At 40.7% G+C, this 19,796-nt stretch overlaps 1 protein-coding gene across 1 annotated transcript in view; it reads left to right on the top strand.

The window, feature by feature from the left end:
- Positions 1-19,796, top strand: part of scfd1 (sec1 family domain containing 1) — a 110,577-nt gene that overhangs the window by 76,659 nt on the left and 14,122 nt on the right. Inside the window, exons 20-21 of the mRNA XM_078407139.1 lie at positions 14,353-14,406; positions 16,687-16,739. Coding sequence (XP_078263265.1) covers positions 14,353-14,406; positions 16,687-16,739 — 107 coding nt within the window. The remainder of the gene's footprint in view (positions 1-14,352; positions 14,407-16,686; positions 16,740-19,796) is intronic.

A 19,796-nucleotide genomic window follows, 5' to 3' on the forward strand; every position in this document is an offset into this window, starting at 1 on the left:
TGATCATATTGAATGGTGGTGCTGGCTCGAAGGGCCGAATGGCCTACTCCTGCACCTATTGTCTACACTTCTTTCCACCCTGCCTCCTGCAAAGACTATTCCCTGCTCCCAATTCCTCCGTCTACACTGCATCTGCACCCAAGATGAGGTATGCCAAACCAGGATTTCTGAGATGTCCTCATCCTTTAGGGAATGGGAGTTCCCCTCTTCTGTCATAGATGAGGTCCTCACTTGGTTCTCCTTGGTACCCGGCAGCTCCGCTCTTGCTCTCCCTCCCCCAGTTGCAACAGGAACAGAGTCCGCCTAGTCTTTACCTTTCATCCCATCAGCCGTCACGTACAGCACATAATCCAAAGGGATCCCACCACTAATCACATCTTCTCGTCTCCACCCTTTTCTGCAGAGTCCGTTCCCTCTGCAGCTCCCTGGTTCACAAATCCTTTCCCACCCAAAACACCCCCTCCTAAGGTACTTTCCCCTGCAACCGCAGGAGATGCGACACCAGTCCCTATACCACCTCCATCGACTCACTCCAAGGACCCCAACAGTCCTTTCAGATGATGCAGAGGTTCACTTGCACCTCATCTACAGTATCCGTTGTTCTCAGTGTGGACTCCTGTATATCGGCAAGACCAAGTGCCGACTGGGTGACTGTTTCATTTAACACCTATGCTCAGTCTGCCTTGGCCTACACGATCTCCCGGCTGGCAAACATTTTAACTCCCATTCCCAAACTGACCTTCTATCCTGAACCCCCCTCAACTGTCAGAGTGAGGCCACACACAAATTGGAGGAACAGCACCTCCAATCTGTTACGCTTTTGGGGCAACTTACAACTCAGCGGTATGAATATTGACTTCTCTAATTTGAAGTAACCCTTGTATTCCCTCTCTCTCCAGCCCTCCCCCACCCTAGTCATCCTGCTAGTTTTACTGTTTGTATCCCTCGTTAACAACTCCACCGCCAACAATGGACCATTGTGGGCTCTTTGGTCATCGGTGCCGACTCTGATCTGTTCTGTACCTTTCCATGCCTCTCGATTCCCTCTCCCCTGACTCTCAGTCTGAAGAAGGGTCTCGACCTGTGATGTCACTTATTTTGTTTATCCAGAGATGCTGTCCACTGAGTTACTCCAGCATTTTGTGTCTTATCTTCATTGTAAACCAGCATTTGTAGTTTAAGTATAGGAGTTGGGACCTCTCACTGCAACTGTCCAATTCACGGGTGAGACTGCACTTGGAGTACTGTGTGTAGTTCTGGTTGCCCAGCTTCATCTTACGTTTATAACTGTTTACTGAACTATAGCAGGATATGAGCCAAATGTGGACAGAGGGGACTGGGTTAGATGGGGCATCTTAGGCAGAAGGTCCTGTTTCTGTGCTATATGACTCTGTCTATCTATTTGATCCAGCCTTACTGAGACGACTGACTGACTGACAGAGTTGAGAAGGTCATATTCCAACTGAAAAATAACAAAGAATATCCCTGTTGAAATCCTAAAACTTAGTGGTAAAGCGCAACATTCACAAATTGCCATCCTTATCACCCACATCTAGGAAGAGGGAGAAAATATTCAAGTGTATTGTGACTTTGAGTAAGTCACTGGAGACTGAAGCTGGTTGATATGAAAGGTCTTTATTCATCACAAGCAGGCTTTCTGGTGAATCCGTTTCTCTTTTGGCACTTGAGTCTTTTAAACACAAGACACAATAAACGATTGACTATAGTTTGGATGGCTATGTAAACCTACTTTAACATTTTAAGTGTAGAAAGCAAACTTTGAAGAATTACATATTTGCAATGGGAGCACAGCTCAACGAGTAGAACCCCTTGGAGTCTTCAAATACTGATCTGAGGGGTTCTGAATGGAAGACCAAAATATATTGACTTTTGTTGCAGTATGGAGGGATGGCTCTTTGGGTATACAAAGACAGAATGTTAAGTTGCAAAGCAGATATATCCAAACTGTGCATTAAGTGACAGATATGTCTTTAACAAAGTGCGAAAAAAGGAAATGGCCTCAATGATTTCTTCTTGATTAAAAAAAAACATGGGCCGATTAACATGAATATTAATTTATTGTCTACCCTTGCATGGTTACCATGCTACCAAATCAATGTTCCAGACCCAGCACTAGACACAAAATGCTGGAGTAGATTAGTGGGTCAGGCAGCATCTCTGTAGAAAAGGAGTAGTAGTTCGGGTCATGAAGAAGGGTGCCAACCCGAAACGTCACGTACTCCTTATCTCCAGAAATGCTGCCTGACCTGTTGAGTTACTCCAGCATTTTGTGTCTATCTTTGGTGTAAACCAACATCTGCAGTTCCTTCCTCCCACATCCAGTGTTTGGTTTTGATGGCCTTAAATGATCAGTGGAAGTTAAATTGTGAACAGATTACTTTTGATGGCTGGTTGCCCATGAATTAATGCCTGTTATCCTTTGATTCTTTGATCCTTTCATCCCTAACACGGGGGGCACCAGAAAGGTGGTACAGTGGTAGAGTTGCGGCTTTATGGTGCCAGAGACCCGGATTCCATCCTGACTACGGGTGCTGTCTGAACAGAGTTTGTACATTTTCCCTGTGACTGCGTAGGTTTTCTCCGTCCAGGTGCTCCAGTTTCCTCCCACATTCCAAAAACGTGCATGATTGTAGGTTAATTGACTTCTGTAAATTGCCCTTAGTATGTAGGATAAAACTAGTGTGTGGGTGATCGCTGGATGGTGCCTACTCAGTGGGCCGAAGAGCCTGTTTCCATGCTGCAGCTAAACTAAACTGAGATGCTATAATCATGACTATATATAAGGCAGCAGACAAGTTCATTAAATACAGATGGATCTCCCAGCTGTCCACCACAGTGAGAGTCATTATGGTCTCTTCCTCATCCACATTCTCCAAGTGGCTAAAGAGTTATTCATCAAATCCCATAACACAGATAAGTACAGCACGGGAACAGGCCCGAACACGATGCCAAGGTAAAGTGATCTCATCTGCCTACACATGATCCATAACCCTCCATTCCCTGCATATCCATGTGCCGATCTAAAAGCCTCATAACCGCCACTATTGTATTTGCCTCTACCAGTGCTCTTGACACGCATTCCAGGCACTCACCACCCTCCGAGTTTAAAAATCTTGCCCCTCATATCTCCTTTATACTTTGCCCTTTCACCTTAAAGCTATGCCCTCTAGAATTTGAAATTTCCACCCTGGGGGAAAAAGTTCTGACCGTTTACCTTATCTCAAAATTTTCTATACTGCTACAGGTCCCTCCAGCATTCAAAAGATAACTATCCAAGTCTGACCACCTCCCTTTATAGCTAATCCCTTCTAATCCAGGCAACGTTCTGGTAAACCTCCTCTGTATCCTCTCCAAAGCCATATCCTTCCTGCAACTGAAGGTTCTGACCAGAGTGCAAGCAACACTCCAAATGCAACCTAAATAAGGTCCTATAATACGACAACATTGCTTCCTGACACATACTCAGTGCCCCGACCGATGAAGGCAAGCATACCATACGCCTTCTTTAACACAGTCTTACCACTTTCAGGGAGCAGTAGCAATTGTCAAGCATTTAGAGTGGTCAGTTGCCACAACTACCTGTTAATTGTGTACTGCTTCAGGAATACAAACAGCATCTTCGTTAATTTGAATGGAGATGAAGACCTACAAGGGGTAAAGGTAAATCTTAGCCCTTTTAATTTTGATTTTACTGAGGGTTCTTAAGTGTTTCTTTTTCTAAAACTTGAATGAAGTTTTACTTTTTTTATTGTGTCATGTTTTTGAGTGTATCCATATGTCAGACATGCAGAAAGCTTCCAGATTTTTGAATTGATAACAGCCAGCAAATCCAGGAAGTGTAAGCTTTTTCCAGCTGTTCCATGAATGGGGCTTTTTCCTGCTTTTCTGCATGCCAGTGTTTTTATGCACAGGACCCTGTTGTTCTTGCAAGACTTGACAGATGAGTATTGGGATGGCTTCAGTCGGACGTTTCCTCAAATGAGTCCACAAAACAAATATGTTTGTATCTAGTCCATGGCAAGTGCAGATTGCTAGCTGCTAACAGGATATTCTGGACCATTGAGGGAGTATTACAAATCAAACCGAGTTAATGAGCAGTTATACAATAAATGACAACCAAAAACTGAAGAAAATAACATTTTACACTCTGCCTGGCTGAACTTGAAAGCATAAAACAAATTGTAGATTTCCACTTTTTGGTTTCTGTAACTATTATTTGCGTCCAAATGCTTTATAACACAAGTACATTGTTTTGTTCCAAAGCTGTCATGCTACTCATTTATGGAGGTCTAGAGTTTAGAGATACAGCATAGAAAAAGGCCTTTCAGCCCACTGAGTCAACGCCAACCATCGATTACCCGTTCACACTAATTCTATGTTATCCTACTTTCGCATCCACTCCCTACATACTAGAGTGAATTTTACAGAGGCCAATTAACCAACAAACCCACACGTCTTTGCGATGTAGGAGGAAACCAGAACACCTGGAGGAAACCCTCGCAGTCACGGGAAGAATGTGCAAACTTTACACAGCTGAGATCAGGATCGAACCTGGGTCTCTGTCACTGTGAGGCAATAGCTCTACCAGCTGTGCCACTATGCGCAATATATCAATGGTGTTAAATACCCATGCGAACCACATGTCATTGCTTGCAAATTCACATAATCATTACAATATATAAGCTATTCCATTGTTCACATCTGTGTAAATATGATGGTATTGATAATTGCTCGTTTCTGAGCTTCCCCCCAGGCTAGTTTCAGTAATAACACTGAGTCAAGCACTTGCAAAGATTAAAGTTTATTCTTGTGAAATTATAAGTGCGTCACAGATCATACACTGTACCTACTATCCCCACCGCGGGTTTGATCCCTGCTTCTGTCTAGTCAAGCCCTCTAGGCCTCGCGTAGACAGAGACACTCCGGCAGTTCTCCTGAGGATCGACCATGAACCTTGTGATCGCCGTCTTTTATATGGCCCGCGAACCTGAGGGCCGAACCACACAGGGGGTTGTCTTACACTTACCCAATAACAGATATCGATTAACCTCATACATAACAGACATCTCCCTAACCCAATAATACAACAGCTCAATACATTGTATTGCATGGAAAGCTCTTGAGAGAAGCTAACAAGGACAAAAATTGAAACATGTGCCCTGGAAACCCACAACTTCCCCAAGGCTCAACAATTCGACCAATCATCAATTAACAGGATGACTGTCTTGAATCATTATATATATTGTTTCACAATACATTTGCAGCGACCTAATAGGAATGATGCATTTAGGGTCAGTTTGCGAAATCATTATATAAGTTATCAATTTAAGGGAAACATGGAGAACACCTGGACCATTTACCATTCTGCATATCAGCCTGAGCCTAGACTAGCTGACGCCAATCGAAGCCTGTAAAGTTCTGCTGACAAGGACTAAGCAATACTGACAAATGCAGGGATTCTCCATTTTATAATGTCTTTAATTTAGCCAATATTAACAGTATCTGCATCTGACTGTTGGACGAAGTTCACAGAAATTAAGAACAGAAGTATTTTTAATTCTTTCATTTAATGCCTATCTCTGCTTTCTATCTCTATTTTCTCAACTCTGCCTTGTGCACCCGAGCTCCTCTTAAACAAGAAAACTGGCTCCTACTCCATTGTCTCTCCTTCCCAGAAACAAGAGACCACCTAACTAGCTATCATGTTAATTCATGGTGTAAACAATTCATGTTTCTCAGTTACTGTCCCCTTCAAATCCTTTCATTCTGTAACATTTCTACTTTTCCTTCTATCTCACCTCTTGTCCTCGCTGAGTTTGTAATGCGCATGAGACCTGCCTCCTGCTGTCTTGCGTCTATCCTCATTAATTTGCTGATCATCCAACTTTTCTTCCTGGCCCCCAGTTATAGCTAAAGTTGTAGATGACTGAAACCTGAAACAAAAATGGCAGATGCTGAAAATCTGAAATAGCAGTAAATGCTGGAAATACTCAGCAGTTCAGGCAGCATATGTGGTTACAGAAACTGGATAATGTTTCAGGTCACGGGCATAGAGTCATACAGCATAGAAACAGGCCTTTCGACCCAACTTGCACACACGGATGAACATGCCCCATCTACACTAGTCCCACCAGCCTGCGTTTTGCCCATATCCTTCTAAACCTGTCCTATCCGTGCACCTGTCTAAATCTTCTGATGAACTTTCATAAGAACCAATTGATCTCCCCCTACTCCAATCAGTCTGAAGAAGAGTCCAAACTCAAACTCGAAATGTAATCTCATGTTTCCCTCCACAGATGCTGCCTGACTCACTGAGTTGCTCCAGCACTTTGTGATTTGGCCTGGCACACACAGCTGTTTACGGAAAATGAGTTCCACTTTTCTACTGCCTTTTCTGGGTCACAGTATTCTCCACCATCAATCCTGTAAAGTTTGAGTCTAATTATGTATTGTACGCCTACGTTCTCTGACTAGTGGGAATAATTTATCTCTCACAACCTATTACTTCCCCTCAAAATCTGATCAAATCTCCCCTTAATTTTGACTTTCAAGGACTGCTTCCTTGTTTATCTGATTTCCTCATAACATAACCCTTGGGATTCGCTTATCATCCAGCCTGCACTCATTCCACAATCTGTAGATAGTGCCAGAACTGTTGTGAGTGCTCCATGTATTGTTTAACCAAGGCTTTGTAGGGTCATCCAATCCTTTTATATTTTAGCATCAAAATTCACCCACTTTGATTACGTGTCTTAATGTTCTTCTGTTACCAGTGTAATTTTATTATTTTTTCTGCACTGTTCACAATATCACATACCCAGGTTTGTCCATGACACAGTTGCGCTGCGGTAGAGTTGCTGCCATACAGCACTCGATCCTGATTTCGGGTGCTGTCTGTATGTAGTTTGCACATTCTCCTCGTTACTGCGTGGGCTTTCCCCCGGTGCTTTGGTTACCTCCCATGCTCCAAAGACGTATAAGTTGGTGGGATAATTGTCTTCGGTAAAGATTGTAAATTGTCCCTAGTGTGTAGGATAGTGCAAATGTATGGGGATTGTTTGACACGGATTCGGTGGGCCTATTTCCACGCTGTATCACTGAACTTTATCGTTAAGCATCGGATAATTTCTGAAACTGATCATTTTATTGCAGTAATTCCTGAGGAAAGGGGACTAACTTAGATGCAAACATCTTGGTCAGCAAGGATGAGTTGGTCCGAAGAGCCCTTTTCCATGCTGTATGATTCCCATGATCATTTTGGCTGCTTATTTCAAAATAAATGCTTAAAGCACTGGGATGAACTCAGGCGAATTTCTCAGACAATGTATTGGATTAAATGATTATGAATGGGTTTTCTTTAAATTTGGGGCTCCTAGAGCATAAAACTGCATTCAATAAATTGTGCCACAGTGAACTGGCTTGATTAGTTACAAGTTGGCAATCTATCATTTGATGTCTCATTTGCAATTGCGGTTGTGAGCACAGAAAGAGAAGATAAAAATATCAGATGGTCAGATTTCCTTTTTAAGTTCGTCAACCAGACATGGCTGAATTGGTCACTTAAAATGAAGGTGATGGAAAGAATTGTATCTCAAAAAATCTTAAATCAAGCCTAAACATCTGGGAGAAATCACAACTAAAACAAGTTCATGGAATTGCTTTTACTGCTGAATTTACTGATTGCAACAAACTGACTTTACTATATTGCTTAAAGCCAGCAGGCAGGCTCGTCCATTCATGGTCTGAAGAAAGATCCCAACCCGAAACGTCACCCATCCATTTTCTCAGAAATACTACCTGAGCCAATGAGTTACTCCAGCATTTTGTGTCCATCTTTGGTTCATTAATGGGTTGGGGAGAAAACTATCTGATCTGCCTTTCAAACAAGGTTAGAAATTCATACCTGTACATCAGCAGTTTGGGGCATAGTGCGGTTATTACCGTTCAATGTTTTGAGGAAGACTGAATCGGAAGAAAGAAAATACGGAAATACCTTGGAGTAATTTGGTTGTCCATATGTTTGTTAACTCCCGATAAAGATTGCCTTTGGAATTCTAGCAACTCAGGAGGGGAAAAGGGTCTAGGCCATAGCACTGAATATCTTCTCTGAGAGGAAGTTGAGTGGGTGGTTGCTTGGCAAACCACAGTACATGGTTGTGTACAAAAATGCAGCTCAAGGCTAGTAGTGGAAGATATATTCTTTGCTTAGGGGTTGGGGAAATCAGACGCTGTCCTTGATTTGAAATAAATAACACCCCCCCCCATTAAAATATCTTTATAAAATCAATTACTTTCCTCACTGCATTAGTGTTATATCTGGGCTGACTGCTTTTTGGGAAAACATAGATGAAAACTGAAGGCATTCATTTCAGAAGACATTGATCTATTGCTTAGTGAATTTGTCCATGACTAATACAGGATGACTCAAATATTGAATGAATTACCGAAAAGGAATAGAATCATGATTTCAATTAAAAACACCTGTTTATAAATAAAAAAAATATGATATAAATTTATGAGTAATATCACATTTTGAATGCAGACATTGTCTCACTGGACTTAAAATATGCAGCCTTTTGCCAGTGCTGCTAAGACTGGAAAATTTCAGGGTAGTAACTCCTGCCAGTATAAAACCAAAGGGGCATTAAACACTGATATCTTTGTAATTTACTACAGCACTTCTTTATAATAAAGTTATATAAGGGAATCCATGTGAACATTTCATAGAGCAGCTTTCCTTTTTATGCATGTCTGAATTCTGAGTTTAGTGTCTTAAATATATAGAAATGACAGGAAACGTTTTTTTAAAGTTTATTATAGATTGCAGGTTAATAAATGAAACCTGCAAATCTCTTAACTCGATTGCTTCCATTGATGGGGCAAATTCAAATAATAGATTTTTAGATTGTTGGCAAGCTTGAAAGTGAACAATTTTCACCTATAAAAATTTTTAAAATACTTTTAGCATTTAGCTGGTGACCAGTGATGGAAAGATTAGTTGTGCGGTTGTGTTCACCATTGGACTCTTGCAGTTGAAATACCTCATGTTCATCTACAGCGCACAACAGTTGAAGTAGTTTGCTTTTATTGGTACTTAAAACCATCATACTAGCTAGCAAGTAGGATCATTTTGGTGGCGTTCTAAAGGGCTTTTTAGTATTTTTAGATATTTTTCACTTAAAGCTACATTGAACAGAGCAACCTAGCCAATGTTTATTTTCTTATGATGTGAGAAGGGAGAAGATTTGAAGTTGTAAGCGTTTCAGGCTTTTTTCATAAGTCCTGTCTAATGCTGCGCAATGTACTGATGGAATCTGAAAACAATTATTAGTGAGTGTGGATGTAAATGAGTATTCATCATTTATCTAGATAAGAAATATTCAAGAAAACATTGGAACTTGGAAATGGGAGTAAACATTTGGATTGTTGGACGTGTTCTGTCATTTAGTTTAATGATTCTTTATTGTCACTGTATTTATTGGTGGTGTAATTACAAAGGAGCAAAATTAAAGTCAGTCTTGGAGGAAATAAATCTGCTTGAAAGTATTAAATATTTGAGGTAGAATATATCCGGTATCGATCAAAAGAGAGTTTAGTTTATTATTATTGTCACGTGTACAATGAAAAGCTTTTGATGCCTGCTATTCAGTCAGCAGAAAGGCTATACATGATTACAAACAAGCTGTGCATTGTGCACAGATACAGGATTAAGGGTATAGATTTAGTGCACGATAAAAGTCCGGTAATGTCCGATTAAAGATAGTTCGTAGGTCTTCAATTATGTAGATGGGAGGTCAGGACCGCTCTCTAGTTGGTGAGAGGATGGTTCACTTGCCTTATAACAGCTGGGAAGAAACTTTCCGAATCTGGATGTATGCATTTTCAAACTTCTGCACCTCTTGCCTGATGGGACAGGGAGTGAGACAAGTCCATGATTATGTTGGTTACCTTGCCGAGACTGCTTGAAATGTAGATAGATTCAACAGAAGAGAGGTTGATTTGCGTGATAATCGGGGCTATGTTCACAATTCTCTGCAATTCCTAGCGGTCTTGGATGCTGAGATGCATCCTGATAAAATGCTTTCTACGGCACATCTGTAGGTTAGTGAGGGTTCTTGGGGATATGCCAAACTTCTGAAGCCCTCTAAGGAAGAAGTAGAGGCATCGATGTGCCTATTTGGCCATAGCTTTGGTATGCTTGGTCCAGGACAAATTGCTGGTGATATTTATTCATAAGATCTTGAAGCTTTCATCCATCAATGTGTACCGCTTCGCTTCCTTAAGTCGATCACAATCTCCTTTGTCTTGCTGACATTGAGGGAGAGGTTGTTGTTTTGGCATTAGGTTATGAGGTTCTCAATCTCCTTCCTGTTCTCCGTCTTATCATTATTTGGTATCCGGCCTACTATGGTGGCATTGTCTGCGAATTTGTAAATTAAGTTGGATTGGGATTTGGCTGCGCAGTCATGAGTGTATAAGGTGTATAGAAGGGCAGGGCACTAGTGTTGAGGATTATCGTAGAGGATGATTCATCACCTATCCTCACTGATGCTGGTCTGTTGGTCAGGAGGTCTAGGGTACTGCTGCAGAGGGGAGTGCTGACTCCAAGTTCCATGAGTTTGGACATGAGCTCGGATGGGGCAATGGTATTGAAACCAGAGCTGCAGTCTATGAATAGGAATCTGACATAGATGTCCAGCGTTCACGATGTTGTTGAAAATTTCCTTATTCACCTGCCTGAAATATTTAGTCCAGGTTTTTGGAGGAAGGGAGAAATTTTCATCCTCATAACTACTCCATCCAATTAAAATCCTGTCAGTAGATATTCAGAAAGTTTTAGATTCATTAAAAATAGGATGAAATAATGACATCGGGTTTTTTTTCCTTTGGAAATAAAATATAATTTTTAAAAAGGCACCTTTACTTTTAAAAAATTTCTTTCACCCTCCAGGCATTGATTTAGCTCATGGGACATATGTTTGCAGTGAGATGCAAAGAAGTATTTATCCTTAAGTGAGGGGTTCCTCATAGTACTTTCACTAATCATCATCAGCAAGTTTTGTAGTCAATGCAGGCAAATTTGAATTCCAGGGGCCCGTGCGACTTGAATATATGAACCTGACATTGACACTCACTTTTGCTAAACCACTCTTGTTGTTGCCATCTCTATACTGCTGGTGGGGGCTAGGACAGTGCAACAGCAAGGTTGACATGGCTTTGGATGAAGTGTTCAAAGTTTGATGAGTTGGGTGGTGCAGCGGTAGCGCTGCCACCTTACTGTGCCAGAGACCCATGTTCGATCCTAATGACGGGTGCTGGCTGTACAGAGTTTGTACATTCTCCCTGTAGCATGTGGGTTTACTCCATGTGCTCCGGTTTCCTCCCCTACTCCAAAGACGTACATGTTTGTTGGTTAATTGGTTTCAGTAAAATTGTAAATTGTCCTTAGTGTGCAGGATAGTGCTAGTACACGGGGTGATCACTGGTCGGTGGGAACTTGGTGGGCCTGTTTCCGCGCTGAATCTCTAAAGTCTAAAGTGCTATGATTGTGACACTGTTGATTTGTTGAGGATGGGAGAATGAGTTATGTAAAATGCCCTGCTGAGTGGCACACTCAGAATTCTGACTGCTAGTTACAGTGATGGTTGGGGCTATTTTCCCTCTGTTCTCGCTTCTGCCGCCTAGTCAATGACAGAGGACAAATGATGACAAATAATATTGCATTGAATAAATCAAAATAATGTTGGAAATCTGAAGTAAGAACAGAAAATGCTGTAGATACTCAACAAATCAGGGAAGCATATGCGAAGAGAGAAACTGTTTTAATGTTTGAGACCTTTGACTTTCCAGAATCTGAAAGAATGAGAAAACCAAAGCATTTTTCTCACATTTTCATCAACCTGAAACGTCAACTCTATTTCTCTTTCCACAGCTGTTGCCTGACTTGTTGAGGGTCTGTTTATTTTTAATATTGCCAAGTTTTTTCAATTATGTAAAATGATTTTGGAGAGCATTGATTGGAAATGGCTTCAGGAAATTAGCTCCTTTATATGGTAACATTGAGCCATGTACCTTGGGAAAAGAAGTTGCAGCCTTGTTATCTAAATGTCATTTAAAGATTGCCAACACCATTCATTAATGACCAGTCAATAGTCTGATGGATTCAGGACCATGTATAAACCTCTGTGGTGGCATGATTAGAGGGAGGCAAGAGACTGTTGAAATAATTCAGTGGGACTTTAAAGCTGTATATTCTGTTTGTTATTTTTCTTTATTTGTTCTGTTATTTATATTTGTGCAGTTTAGGAAGCAAAGAAAGAATTGTTTGGTGCATAGGACTTTCTTTACCATGAAGGTTGAGGAGCCCAGAGATGCAAATCCAATTTGCTAATGGGCCATCGCTATGGGATGGCATAATAAACGCATGAAGAATTTATATAGGATATGTTATTATGAATAAAAGGACACAAAGTGCTCAGTGGGTCAGGCAGAGTCTCTGGAGAACATGGATGGGTGACGTTTCGGGTCAGGGCCCACTTTTAGACCCATGTTCTCCAGAGATGCTGCCTGACCCGTGAGTTACTCCAGCACTCTGCAGTTCCTTGTTTCTACTCTGTTATTGTGAATGTAAAGTGATGATTTTACCCTTAACATTGATAAGATTGGGATACCAGAAAGCAGGTATCAAAGGTCTTTAATGTACTGTAGATGGTTGTATGGAATTAATTAACACTAATGAGAAGTGTAGAAAAGAAATGCAGATGCTCGTTTATACTGAAGATAGACACATAGTGCTGGAGTAACTGCAGTAAAAGGACGGGTAGCCTTCATTCTGAAGAAGGGTCCCGACTTGAAACGTCACCTGTCCTTTTTCTCCAGAGATGCTGCCTGACCCGCTGAGTTACTCCAGCACTTTATGTCTATTAACACTAATGAGAGTTGTCTGTGTTGACCTTGAACAATTGTTATAAAATCCCACAAATTGGCGCTTATATAGCATGATTTGTATAATGAGATCATAACAAATATTATCTTGCCTTTATCTTGAGAAGCAAGGTTAATAATGAATGAAAGTATTCTGCAATTAAGTAACATATGGAATGGAATACTTTGTCACATGTGACTAGGCACAGTGAAATTCTTTGCTTGCATACCCAATGTACACAATGTAACATGTATATAATATTTATAAATGTATATAATGTAACAGCAAGGAACTGCAAATGATAGTTTACCAAAAGAAAGACACAAAATGCTGTAGTAACTCAGTGGGTTCAAGGTCAAGGTCAGTTTATTGTCACATGTACCAATTAAGGTACAGTGAAATTCGAATTACCATACAGCCATACTAAACAAAAACAAGACACATAACTACATAAAAGTTAACATAAAAATCCACCACAGCGGATTCCCCAAGTTCCTCAGTGTAATGGAAGGCAATAAAGATCAATCTACTTCCTCTTTATTCTCCCGCGGTCGGCATCTGTCGGGCGATTGAAGCTCCCGCAGCCGGCGATCAGAGCCTCTGCATGGAGGCAATCAAAGATCCCGCGTTGGGGTGGTCGAAGGTCTTGCAGCTTGGAGTTCCCGAAGTCGGTTTCTGTCCAGAGACCGCAAGCTCCACGATGTTAAAGTCCACAGGCACCTGCAGTAGACCTCAGAGGTCGATCCCTGGCAAAGGGATCGCGGGCTCCGTGATGTTAAGTCCACAGGCTCCCGCAGTGGAGCTCTCAAAGTCGGCCTCCAGCAAAGGTCACCAACTCCTTGATGTGAGGCCGCAGTGCGGACAGAGATATGATACGGGAAAAAATCGCTTCTCTGTTGAGGTACGAAATTAGAAAAAGTTTACCCCACACCCCACATAAAATAAGCTAAAGAACACTAAAAGCATACATTTAACACATACAAACAAATAACAAAAGAAGGAAGGGACAGACAGACCGACCGTTGGCGAGGCAGCCATTGCTGGTGCCACCAGCAATTAGGTAGCATCTTTGGAGAATTTGGGAAAGTGATGTTTCGGGTCTGAAGAAGGCTCCTGACCTGAAATATCAACTATTCATGTTCTCTAGAAACGCTGCCTGACCCGCTGAGTTACTCCAGCATTTTGAGTCTTTCTTACTGTACAATGACATGGAATGATATTTACATAGAACAATTACAATGTGATTAGTATCTATTGCTATATTTTAATGTTGAAATATTATGCTTCAAGTATAAATACCAGACTTTGTATATAATCTTAATCAGAGAGCCTTAATGAATTTTATGGGTTTTTCACAGACAATCTTCATGGCTAATAATTGATAACATTTTAATCTCCATTTTCAGAATCTGCCAGTGACTCGTATCTTGGACAATCTAATAGAGATGAAATCAAATCCCGTGAGTAAATATCACGATTTAGCCTTGTTCAGAAATGCAAGATAAAATAACACAAATATCTGTACTTATCAAAAATCATAGGCATTTAACCTCTCAATTTGTTGCACCGCTTTTCCAGATTACTTAATCTGTACAATTTCACAATCTCAAGGGTGTTCCTTGTTTTTAGCCAACTTTCATCTGATATAGGTCTATCGGCTTGAGCTTTCTAAAATCAGATTGTGCCAGCATCTGAAAGTGCAGTGTAAAAATTATCAAACTTCCTTTATAAAATTGTGTGAAGCAACTTCCATAATATTCCATTCAAAAGTATATCTTTATCATTTTTACTATTGTATTGAAGTACTCAGATGAAAATCATAGTTCACATTCGACCAAAATGAATACAAGAGAATTGTAGCGCAGCTTGCTTACATACCACATCACAGCAGGATCATATTCACAATCATCTATAGTCTTTCTGCTGACTGGTTAGCGCACAACAAAGAGCTTTTCACTGTACCTCGGGACCCTTGACAATAAACTAAACTAAAATAAAATTTCCTCTATTATACACTTGAGTGAATATCAGCAAGATCCAGCCTCATTTCTGAACTTCAAGAAGGTTCAAGGAAGCAACAAAACTAGGAAATGGCTGGTGCAGTTTGGCCAATAAATTTGGGTCGTCTGAGTTTGTGCATAAATCCTGACACTCATCAGCACTTAGAGTGAGAAAAACTGACGTTTGGTGTGGAACTACCACCAAAGGTTGTGCAAGTTTCTACCATTTGGGTATAGTTCAGCCTGGTTGAGTAAGAAACAGAATTAGGGTAGTACTTCTCAAATGTTCATCGGTGGGAAGACTGGGCAGAACAGTGGCTCAATGGTAAGTTGCTGCCTCACAGCGCCAGAGACCCAGGTTTGATTCTGATTACGGATGCTCTCTGTATGGAGTTTATCTGTTCAGCCAGTTTTCTATTGGTGCTCCGATTTCCTCCCGTGTTCCAAATACGTACAGATTTTTAGGTTAATTGGCTTCTGTAAATTATAAATTGTCCCTAGTGTGTAGGATAGATAGAGCTAGTGTACGGGGTGAACACTGGTCGGAGTGGACCAGTCTAAAATCTATTGTGGCGGTGGGAAAATTGGTATAGTTGGTCCAGTATCTTGCAAAGGTAGGAGTTGATATGTGGTAGGAATAAGGAATACCTTGATATATGGTAGGGATAAAGCCCTAGCCTGCTCAACCTCTCCCTATAGCTCAGGCCCACGAGTCCTGGCAACATCCTTGTAAATCTTCTCTGCACTCTTTCCAGCATGACAATATCTTTCCTTTCACATGATGCCCAGTCTGGGTAGATTGTCAGAGTATTTTCTCCCCCCAGGGTAGAAAGATCGAACATTTGGGGGATCGGTTTTGGGTGAGAGGGGAACTATTTATGGAGAGCTATGTGACAAATGTACTTACAGAGGAAATGGTAAGTGCCTGGCATATGCTGACAGGGAAGTATGAAAAGTATGTCTTCTCAGTCCACTATCTTGGATCATCAGCATTATGAACTGATTGCCGTTGCGCTCTCTTCTGGGGAATCTAAACAATAGGAGACAAAGTGAATTAACATGTACTTTAATGAATTGTAGCTAATGCTTATTTTGTATATTTCATTTTGGCTATTATAAGTCCAGCAGTTAGGTAGATCAGGAATTTTTGGAATTAAGCAAGAGGTTGGAACAGGCTTTAGACCAATGCTTCAACTTTTGGCATATTATACAGCCAAGGAGGTCTTTCTGAGAATGCAATGAATTATTTTAGTGTTGATTTGTTAGTCCTACCATCTGTGGAATGATTTAAACATCTGAATGCCAACGGAGCGCACATTGTTTTTCCATGGTTGGTGACATGATAAATTTTCTTTCTCCATGCTGATGTCATGCATCTTTGCAATTTTAGTTTTGAAGAATATCTGTTTCTTAAGTAGTGAGGTTTAACTTTAACCAAAGGAGAGGATGTGCTCAAAAAATAGAGTTTTAATAATTCATGCAGCATAACATTCCGGTGACTCAATTGCAATAGTATGTGTGGGCCAAAGGATCTGTTTCCATGCTGTATATCTAAAGTCTAAAGTAAAGTCTAAAGTCAAAGTAGTTAAGAATATTTCAAAACCAAGTTATTCTTGTCATCATAACAATGTCCACTTTTACTAGTTAAGGTAAAGAGAAGTATTGCATTTAAATCACATTTTACAAAATTGCTTTGGGAAATTCTACAATGGAACTAAAAGTATCTCATTGTTTCTATAGGAAACCGATGACTACAGATACTTTGATCCAAAAATGCTCCGTGGTAGTGAGAGGTAAGCTCCGTACAATTCACCATGTACCTCCAGCAGCAATATAGGTTACATTTAAGGAGTATGTGTTCAGAGTTTAATAAGAGGGTTGGAGACCCTCGAACTATCTTCAGTCAGACTTTACTGGATTTTATCTTGAACTGAATGTTATTCCCTTTATCCTGTATCTGTACACTGCTCAATTGTAATCATGTACAGTCTTTCCGGATGGATAGCACGCAAAAAAAGCTTTTCACTGTACCTCGGTACATGAGATAATAAACTAAACTAAAATAGTTGGATTTTTACAAGTTCAAAGGATTCCTAGAGAGGAAATTTAAAAAGAAAATTGCAAAATAATCGTGCAAAAGGAGAAATTTACAATACGTTTTGAAAATTGGGCTACAGTGTAATAATTATTTCCATTTAGCAGAATGTAATTTCAAAGGATTCTGGTCACTTTCAAAATCAGTAACAAATATAAACATTAATATCCTTGAGTATCTGCTCTTATTGTAAAGGACTTTTTTTTAAAGAAAAGCCTGTGGCCAGACTAACAACAAGCAACAAACCACTTCCAAAGTTTGATTCTATTTTAATCTGTTATTTTAATCCCTGACACGATGCTATGGGCTTCTTCAGCAAATCTTCACTATTACACTACTTTGGAATTACATTCGAATTGAATAAATTTTGAATTAAATAAATTTTATTAGCCAAGTATGTATACATACAAGGAATTGGTGCTTTGCTCGCATTTAACAACACGATATACAGTAAACAATTAAGAATAAAACATTATAATTTAAACATGTGAAGAATCAAATAAAATACCAGAGCAAAAGGAGGCTACAGACTTTTGGTTGTTGAGTAGAGCTACTGCTTGTGGAAGAATGCTGTTTTTATGTCTGGCTGTGTCGGCTTTGACAGTCCGGAGTCGCCAGAGGGAAGTGCTTCAAAGAGTTTGTGGCCAGGGTGAGAGGGGTCAGAGATGATCTTACCCGCTCGCTTCCTGGCCCTTGCAGTGTACAGTTCGTCGATGGGGGGAAGGTTGCAGCCAACAACCTTCTCAGCTGATTGAACGATGCACTGCAGACTCCGGATATCATGCTTGATGGCTGAGCCAAACCAGACCAAGATAGAGAAGGTGAGGACAAACTCTATGATGGCAGTATAAAACTGGACCATCATTGCCTGTGACAGGTTGTGTTTTCTCAGCGGCCGCAGGAAGTACATCCTCTGTTGGGCCTTTTTGACTGTGGAGTCAATGGTGGCCTCCCATTTAAGGTCCCTGGAGATGATGGTTCCAAGGAACTTAAATGATTCTACAAATGTGACTGTGGTGTTGTTGATGGTGAGTGGGGGGAGGGGAGGGGGAGCTCTCCTAAAGTCTACAATCAATTCCATTGTCTTAAGAGCATTGAGCTCTTAATTCAAATAAATTACAAGCTTGTTTCTCAGTGTGCATGAAATTCTTTATTCTTGGAACCCAAATGAATTGACGGATGTGTAAATCATGTGATGCAGTACAGAGGAATACCACTGAAAATGATTCCTAGTCTAGCACATCTTGGATGAGGCAGCAGAAGTGTCTTGTGAATTTACTTGATAACAATTGAGAAATCAGTCATTGTTCCCACTCTTGCTATCTGGTGAAACTGTAATGGTGTGCACCTGAGCAGGACAGGCAGCATCTCTGGAGAGAAGGAATGGGTGACGTTTCGGGTCGAGACCCTTCTTCAGAATAAGGGTCTCGACCTGAAAACTTACCCATTCCTCCAGAGATGCTGCCTGTCCCGCTGAGTCACTCCAGCATTTTGTGTCTACCTTTGATTTAAACCAGCATCTGCGGTATTTATTCACAAAATGCTGGAGTAACTCAGCAGGTCAGGCAGCATCTCAGGAGAGAAGGAATGGGTGACGTTTCGGGTCGAGACCCTTCTTCAGACTGTTCGAGACCCTTTTCTTACACTACATAAACCAGCAACTGCAGTTCTTTCCTACACCTTTCTGGACGTACAATATCAACAGAATTGACATCCACCATTTTGGCTTCCTTCCAGTAATATGAATTTCAGAAAAGTACTCGAGACCTGTGATATCATTCTTCTTGGACAATTCCCCTGAATGGAGGTTGACTTATTTGCAATCTAGCTTGGTGCATTCTCAGGTCATTAATGGGGTCAAGATGAGAAGCATATGTTCTTTCACAGATGGCAAGTGGTGGAGTTGGTGGATATTCGAGTTCAACTCAGCGATGCTATAATCATGACCATCTTCAAGTAAGGAGGCATTCCAGAGAGGATTCCCTGCTGTCTGCCACAGGAGAGGTCATCTCCAGGGCCCTCCTCAACCTCTCCTCCTATTCACCAAAGTCCGGCTCCTTGACTCACAGTGAGAACTCCATCCATCCAGAGATATCATGGATGTGATCATCACTGCATGACTGAAATGCAGGGAACAGCATGGGCCAGAGTAAATAGCCCTTTTTGACCTCACTAAAACTACCCACAAAACTCTTAAAACAAGATCATAACATATCCTGAGTTACGACCTACAAAAGACATGTAGAACAAGCTCAGAGGATGTTCAATGGTTCTTTCCTGTCATATACACACTGCACAGTGATTTTTTTTCCCGCATAGCTCACACATACACGAGTTGCCATATTTTGGCACCATTTACAAAAGCCCAAAGTCCAATCCACGTGCTCAGTGTACTTGAGCAGCTCCCGATCCAGGCAAGTCTTGCTGAGGGTCTTGTTAAATATGTTTAGGGGGGAAAAAATGTGGATTAAAGCCTGTGGTCCACAAAGATCTATTATAACTAATGTGTATAAATCACTTTTAATAAAGTGCAGGTTAAAATATTTAAGCAAATTTCACGCGTCAAAAATATAACTTGGCACCAAAAAAGCATCTAAATTATTAGCACTATGAGAATTAAAAAGCAGCAGAGGTAGCAGATTTGCAAATACGCCGTTATTGCATGTTTAAATTTAGATCATTGTGGTTGAAATATTTTAATAAATGAAATCAATCATTCTGCAAGAGTTCTGCAATTGGAGCATACAAAGGGCAG

This window comes from Rhinoraja longicauda, chromosome 10, assembly GCF_053455715.1.
Source record: "Rhinoraja longicauda isolate Sanriku21f chromosome 10, sRhiLon1.1, whole genome shotgun sequence".
Lineage (NCBI taxonomy): Eukaryota > Metazoa > Chordata > Chondrichthyes > Rajiformes > Arhynchobatidae > Rhinoraja > Rhinoraja longicauda.